This window comes from Pteropus alecto, unplaced genomic scaffold (assembly GCF_000325575.1).
Source record: "Pteropus alecto unplaced genomic scaffold, ASM32557v1 scaffold98, whole genome shotgun sequence".
Lineage (NCBI taxonomy): Eukaryota > Metazoa > Chordata > Mammalia > Chiroptera > Pteropodidae > Pteropus > Pteropus alecto.
In genome coordinates this window covers 18,014,657-18,022,717 of record NW_006443570.1, presented here as the reverse complement: position 1 = coordinate 18,022,717, position 8,061 = coordinate 18,014,657, and the positions used below count along the sequence as shown (strand labels likewise).

The window sequence follows — 8,061 nt, the reverse complement described above, 5'->3', positions numbered from 1 at the left end:
ATCCTCATATACTGCAGGGGGGACTGCAAATTGGTACAGCCACCATGGAAAACAGTATGGAGGTTCCTCAAAAAAACAAGAATTGATCTGCCATATAAAACAGTCTCTGCTGTGCTGGATCTTTACCCCAAAGACTTGAAAAACCATATCCCAAAAGATATTTGCACAGCGATGTTCATAGCAGCATTATTCACAGTGGCCATGGAAGCAACAGAATGATGGACATGGACTATAGGCTAGTGGTTACCAGAGGACTATAGACTAGTGGTTTCTCGTGGGGTGGGGGGAGGAGGGAGGAGGTACACGGGGTAAAGAGCATCAAATATAGGGTTTAGGGGGAGGGCGAAGTGGGTAAAGGGGATCAAATATATGGTAGCTGAAGGAAATTGGACTTTGGTGGTAAACACACAATAGAATATATAGGTGTCAAATGATAATGAATACTTGAAAATTATATAATTGTATTAACCAATGTCACCCCAATAAACTTAATTAAAAAATAAACCCCCCAAAACAAAACAAAACAAAACAAAACAAAGGAACCCTTAAAGGAACCAGGGAAACCTTTGAGAAGTATTCATTTACATATAAGTAACAAAGAGAAATAATTGGACAAAAGAAAGGAAATGGCAGGAAAAGATAATGTGAAGATAATAAACAGAAACCTCATTTAAATTGGAGTTTTGAGGGCCTGTAGGGGGAGCTTTCACTCACCACTCATAGTCCATTACTCAAACAGGAAGGAGTTTTTCTGCTCAGCTACTCCAGCAGGAAGAAGGAAGATCTTTTCCTCATTTGGCAGCCACTCAGCCAATGAAAAGCCACTACACTTGGAACTCCCAGTCTCCTCCAAGAGACTCCGTGTATGAGTGCCCCTCTGAACGCCTCCTTTCCTCTCTGAAAGAAAGTTCCTCTCCTTTGTTCTCTGGACTTGCTTGTGGTTCACCATATGCCCTGAATTGCAATTCTTTGTTGTTCCTGAATAAACCCATTTTCCTGAGGGTGGGGCAGGGAAGTGGGCAGAAGACCTGAAAAGACATTTTTCCAAAGAAGACATAAAGATGGTGAACAGGTATATGAAAAGGTGCTCAACATCACTAATCATTAGGGAAATACAAATCAAAGCCACAATGAGACATCACCTCACACCTGCTAGAATTGCTATCAAAAAAAAAAAAAAAGACGAGATAAATATTGGCAAAAATGTGGAGAAAAGGGAACTCTCGTGCGCTGTTGGTGGGAATGTAAATTGGTGCATCCACTATGGAAAACAGTATGGAGGTTTATCAAAAAATTAAAAATATAACTACCACATAACTCTGCAATCCTACTTCTGAGTATATATCTGAAGGAAATGAAATCACTATCTTGAAGAGATATCTTCATCATGCATTATTTACAATTGCCAAGACATGGAAAGAACATGTCTTCATCGATGAATGAATGGATAAAGAAATTGTGAGATATATGTATGTATAAATATTATTCAGCCATTAAAAAGAAGGAAATTCTGCCTTTTGTGATGACATAGATGGACCTTGAGAGCATTATGCTAAGTAAAATAAGTCAAATAGAGAAAGAGAAATACTGTATGATCTTGCTTACATGTGACATCTAAAAAAGCTAAATTCATAGAAATAGAGAGTAGAATAATGACTGCCAGGGGCTGGAGGGTGGAGGAAATGGAAAGATGCTGGTCAAAGGGTACAAATTTCCAATTGCAGGATGAATAGATTTTGGGGATCTAATATACAATATGGTGACTATAGTAAACTATACTATATTTTTATACTTGAAACTTGGTAAAAAGTAGATCTTAAATGTTCTCATACTCTCCTACCGTCCAAAGGTGGTGGAGATATTCGATATTCACTAACCTTATTGTGATAATCATTTTATAATATATATGTGTATGATGATTTCATTATGATGTACACCTTAAACTTTCAAAATGTTATATGTTAATTATGTTTCAATAAAACTGGGGATCAAAAAGTATTGTTCATTACAGATAAATGCATTTGAAAAGAAACCAGCCCATCTATCTCATTAGAGCTATAATTTCAATAATAGTTTTACTTTTAAACAATTATTTAAATTTACAATATATTTGTTTTGATTGTAATGATAATTCAATGCAGAAGAAAATTTTAATAAGAGCTTTTTTGTCATAGGAAATAAAACAGATTTAAAAGTTTGATATATATCTATATATACATATTTTTGTTGCAGAGAATTATTACAAAATGATAAAAGTAATTATAAACTGATAAAAGCCTTTTGTGCATATATTACTTTAGAATATAGTTCTCTAGAGTAAGTGGAATGGAAATATAAGTTCAAGAAGATGAAAGAATGATAAAATTTCTGATGTAAATGAAAAATTGGTTTATGTATTTTTACAGCCAGTGTTGACTACTCCTCCCACCCTTTTCCTCTCCTGTACCTACTGCATATTTTTGCCTAAAACTTTTAAGAGGTGTCCAAGAAAAAAGTTTAAAGACCACTGGTTAATCCATTCTTTCAAAAAACTTGGGTCTACGGCCATGCCACCCTGAATGTGCCCTATCTCGTCCGATCTCAGAAGCTAAGCAGGTTTGGGCCTGGTTAGTACTTGGATGGGAGACCACCTAAGAATACCGGGTGCTGTAAGCTTTAAAAAAAAAAAAAGAAAGAAAAAGAAACTTGGATGTGTAACGAAGAAGAAGAGAGAGCAAAAGGGAGGTTTACATCAAAGGAGATTTTATTTTTTAAGATGGGAGATTTGAGCTTGTGCATGTGGTATCATTCCTACTTTTCAGAAAAGAGAGGCTTAGAGAAGCTATGATTTTATTCCAAATGAGGAGACTCTGCAGCACAACCCAAGTAATACAGTTGACCCTTGAACAAACTGGGTTTGAACTGTGGAGGTCCAGTTATACATTTTTGAACCTGGGAGTCTGTGGATGCAGAGGGCTGTGTATATACATTGATCTACACCACCTTATATAGGGGACTTGAGCATCCATGGATTTTTGTATTTGAGGAAGTCCTGGAACCAATCCCTCTCACCTGCAGATACTGAGGGACAACTAAGTTTTTGGGGAGTCAAAAGTTATACAAGGATTTCTTTGACTGCACAGGGGTTGGCACCCCTAACCCTTGAGTTGTCCAAGGGTTAACTGTGTATCAGTCAGGATAGGCTAGGTTATGCTGCAGCAATAAGCACCCACTAGAGCTCAGTAAAATTAACATCTCAAATTTATTTCCTTCCTTTACTGCACATCCTAGTGTGGGTTGGCAGTGAGTCTGCTCATCTCCACCACTCAGAGACCCAGAGTAACAGATGATGGCTTCAACTCCACAGTCAGGGCAGCTGATAGAAAGAGATATGGCTTAGTTTTTTAAGTTGGTGGGAAGTTAACACGTGTTACTTATATGTTTCAAGTGGGTCAGAGAAGTGCCAATCGAATGAGGTACCTAGAAAGGGAAAGGGCTGGAAATTTTGATGAGCAGTGCTAACAGGTACGTTTTACCTGTCATTTCCAGTATGGGAAATGGTCACAAAGTTGTATTATCTGGCACTATTTTGAGATCAAGTAAGATGGGGGTAAAATAAAATATAAGACATTGTTAGTTTATTTCAACAGATCAGAGAGATGAGTTCTGGTCTCTGATGCTTAGTTATTGCTCTGTAAGCCTAGAAGTTCCTTTGCCTCTTTGGGTCTTTGTGGAGGAGCTGACGCTTTTGCAGTTCCACCATCTTCCGCTTGTAATGCGTTTAGGACTGTAATAAGAGTTAGAAGAAAGCAAGCCCAGCCAGGACCAGGAGTGCTAGCTACAAAACACTTCCTAGTAGTTTCGCACCGATGCATGTTGGGTAATGTGCTTTCAGCCAGCAGAGAGCGGTAAGGCGATATCAGCAAAATCCTGCACTGTAATAGCGGTTTTTAAAGTCTAGGGTCACTAAGTTTTGCGCGTTAGAATCGTGTTTTTTGTTTGTTTGTTTTTTAATACCCGTGCTGGGGCTGCACCCCAGACAATGAAACCAAACCCTCTGGGAGCAGAGCCCAAACACTGGTATTTTTAAAGAGCTTCCCAGCTTTAGGCATGGGTTATTCTTTAATCCCTACTGCCTGTTAGAGGGGCTGGATGACACCTAGTGGGCGCATTCTCTTAAAGAGTCCTGGAATCAAATCCTCTCTTTTTCTTCTCCCAGGAGTTGTCAGGTTTGCATTTTAATGGGGCGGGGGCATCAAACTAGAGGAAATCTTTGGGACACCAGCCGGCTCCTCGCGGCTTAGGGCGCGCTCACTTCCCAGCGCCGGAGGCTGTGGTGAGGGCCAGCTCTGCCCACAGCGCGCCGCTGACCGGGTGGTGGCGGCTCTAAGTCAGCTTTCAGCAGAACCGGAGAAAGGAAAAAGCGTAGACCACCACGAGGAGAGGAAGAGGCAGCGACGGAGGCGGGGTGAGGAAGAGCTAGGGAGGAGCCGGAGGAAACGTAGCCGCGAGAGGGCGGTCCCTGGTGTGGTCCTGCTTCCGGACGGCGGCCTGGTCACCATGGCAGGCCTGGACATCGGACTGACTGTGCCCGTGTGGCTGGCCGAGGACGACCTGGGCTGCATCATCTGTCACGGGCTGCTGGCCTGGCCCGTCACGCTCCCCTGCGGCCACAGCTTCTGTCGAGACTGCCTGAAGGGCCTGTGGGGCGCGAGGCGTCACTGGTCCTGCCCCACCTGTCGCGAGGGCGCCGCGCAGCAGCTGGACCTGCGGAAGAACACACTGCTGCAGGACCTGGCTGACAAGTACAGCCGGGCGGTGGGCGAGCTGGAGGGCGGCCAGGGCCGGACTCCGATTCCCGCCCCCGACCCCGCCCCCGGGCCGCAGCGCCGCACCGCTCAGCTGCGGGTAGGGTGGCGGGACTGGGGCTCCCCTCTCTCCAAACAGATCGCACTGCTTGCACCCTTTTCTCTGCACGGGTCTTTCTCCTTTCCTCATCCTTTCTATTTTCAAATTACTTTTTTCCATCTAAAAGTAGAACCCACTCTTCGGTAAGTTCAAAAAAGTATGAAGAAGCAGGAAAAACAATCCATTCTCCTGAAACCTTGTCAATACACGTTGGTATATTTCCGATTCTTTCAAGTCTTTTCCCTGTCGGTCTCTGTCTCTCTGGAATTTTTTTTATTGTGGTAAAATATATATAACATGAACTTTGCCATTTTAAGCATTTTTAAGTAGACAATTTAGTGGCTTTAGTTAGATTCACAGTTGTTGTACAACCATCACTAGTATCTATTTCCTGAACTTTTTCATCACCACAAAGAGAAACTCTGTAACCCGTTAAGTAATAACTTCTCAACCTTCCAGCCCTTGGTAACCTCGAATCTTTTTGTCTCTATGAATTTGCCTGCTCAAGATATTTCATATAAGTGAAATCATAATATTTGTCCTTTTGTGTCTGGCTTCTTTAACTTACCATGTTTTCAAGGTTTATTCATGTTGTACGGTGTATCTAAACTTCATTCCTTTTTGTGGCTGAATAATATTCCCTCCTATGTATATATCACATTTTTTAAAAAATCCATTTATACATTGATGGACATTTGGATTGTTTCCATCTTTTCATTATAGTGCATAATGTTGCAGTGAACACTGGTGTACAAGTATCCGAGTCTCTATTTTCATTTTTTTGGTTCAGTACCTAAGAATGTATTTATTTGCAGGGTCATAGTCTAATGCTTTGTCTAACTTACTGAGGAACAGTCAAACTGTATTCCATAGCAACTACCCCATTTTACATGCCCATCAACAAAGTAGGAAAGTTCCAATTTTCCTTAGCTTTTGCTCCTGGGACTTAGGTCATTTATTGTATGTTTCAACCATGCTGTTTTGTCCCAGACATCTACCTGTTTGTTTGTTTGTTTATTGACATCTGCCAGTTTAGTTCAGCTTGTAGCATTCACGAGCCATGCCCACTGCCTTTCTGGCCTGAGTTAGGTGAGCACCCTGTACCATCCCTTCAGGCAGCCCCCAGACAGGTTAGTACAAACATACAGGACAATTTGTGAATAAGGTCTGCTCTGCTCCTTCCAGAACCAGGACCAGGGGCCCATGCTGAGAATCTTGAATACTAGCATTGAGGTAGGGTGTGGGGCAGGACAAATAAAAACACCACAAAGCTTTCCTACTGCCAGGTTGCTCTTTTTTAATTCAGTGTTTTTTAGAATTCTGACAGTTGGTTCTGACGGTTTCTGCTTGTTTTTTATGTTTTACTCTGTGTGTGTGTCGTGGGGTAGGATGAGAGCTCGGAACTGCCTAGTCTACCCTTTTGCTGTTCTCTGCAGTATTTTTAAACAGTTGAGGTCATGTTGGATAGCCAGGTTGTGTCCTCTTTTCATTTTTTTAAATTTAATTAATAGACTTTTTTAGAGCAATTCTAAGTTTATAGAAAATTGAGCAGATAGTGTAGAAAGTCCCCAAATAACTCTCACAATTTCCCCTATTATTAACATTGAAATCATATAGCAAAACGTGATATTTTGAGGGACGTCAAGCCTATTAAGAGATAAAAAAGGTCCCAGGTCAATTCCAGTTTTTGAGTTTCCAGCAAAATTTAAAATGTGAAAAAAGGCAAAATAAACTTATAAAAACTCAGGTTTATTTAGAGTTGAATGATGAACACCTTATATTTCTGTGACTCTACGTAGAAACCCTTTTAGAGGTGACCCGAAGTTCTCCATTGAGGTGTGTGTGCAGCCTGCCTCTGATGACTGTCACCAGGTCTTAAGGTTGTTGCCAGATTATGTTGGCTGTAAAACGTACTCCCACTCTCAGCCAGGCGGCTGAGTAGATAAAGCTCTTTAAGTGGAGTTGTTTAGTACTCTCTTCTGAATATACATATTTTTTTAATGTGAAGGATGTCAATAAACAAAAAGAGCTTGCACCTATACATAACTTTAAAGTCTCCAAGATCCTTTCACAGTGAACAGTTAGGTAGATCCGTTTTATTATGGAAGAAAAGAGGGGATAGTCACTTTCATTTTTGAAAGGAGTGATGAGGGCACAAGATGAGCCAGAGGCAAGAGCCAGACCCTAAACCTGAACCAAATGCCATCTACTGCACCACTTACTTTATCAGCTGCCACCTACCCTGCCAAATCTCCAGGCTCTCACCCTATTTCTTCTCTGACTTGTCCTGTTCAAAATGACCCCTAGGCTTCCCTTCACACTTTACTCCCATCTCCCCTGCCCCCATCCTGTAGATGGACTTTGGTTTCCTGTTATGGCCACTGGACAATCAGTAGGGGAAATGGGCATACAAAAGGTCTGAGAGTCTGCCTCCTTGTCCTCTGAATATTTTTGTCACTTCCTTGCTTTATCCAGTCTTCATTCTCCGTTCAGAGCTGATTCTTGGGTCCAGCTTTGTGTTCTGTTTTGCTCTTTTAAAGGCGGTGGCATCGAAGAGCATCACAGAAGTTGATCACAAGCTGGCAGAGCTGGTGGAACAACTTGTAGACATTGTCAGGAGACTTCAGAGTCAGAGACACCTCCCAGAATCTGGACCAGACAATAAAATGAACACCCTGGGCATGGTAGGCTCAGCTGGGAGATGAAAGGATGTGGCAGGGGGCGGAGCTAGGGAACACTTTCCAAATGGAGCAACATGAATATGTTTGCAGTTGAAGGATGCAATAAGTCTCAATTTTTTTTTACCATTCTCTTTACTACCAAAGAGGAATGACTAAAAGTGTGGAATTCTTTAGGTGAGGTAGGGGAGCTTCAAGCAGCCCAGGTCCTATTCTTATCACTCTACCTAACCAGCTCGAAGGTCATCAATGGCCTCTTTATAAATCCTGCAGACATTCTAGTCTTCATCTTCATTGACCTTTCATCATTCTTCGACACAGTTGACAACATCTTCATTCTTGAAACTTTCTTTTCCCTCAGCTTCTGCAACACAAGTCTTCCAGCCTTCCCCTGTTTCTCTCTGGCTGCTCCTTCTCAGTCTGTTATGCAGGCTCATTCTCCTCTACTCAGCAATGAAATGCCTCGAGGCTGAGTTGTAGGTCACTTTCTCTTTCC

General features: G+C 41.8%; 1 protein-coding gene and 1 pseudogene across 2 annotated transcripts in view; both read left to right on the top strand.

Moving 5' to 3' along the window:
* The first annotated feature begins 2,536 nt into the window (after positions 1 to 2,536).
* Positions 2,537 to 2,655, top strand: LOC112473241 (annotated as a pseudogene).
* A 1,238-nt stretch (positions 2,656 to 3,893) lies between these two features.
* The window catches only part of RNF135 (ring finger protein 135), a 29,152-nt gene continuing 24,984 nt past the window's right edge, over positions 3,894 to 8,061 (top strand). Inside the window, exons 1-2 of one of the 2 annotated variants that reach the window (XM_006924975.3) lie at positions 3,895 to 4,887; positions 7,428 to 7,571. In XM_006924975.3, coding sequence (XP_006925037.1) covers positions 4,540 to 4,887; positions 7,428 to 7,571 — 492 coding nt within the window. In that variant the 5' untranslated portion in view covers positions 3,895 to 4,539. Of the gene's footprint in view, positions 4,888 to 7,427; positions 7,572 to 8,061 lie in introns of both variants that reach the window. The other variant, XM_015599199.2, reaches the window with a different exon arrangement.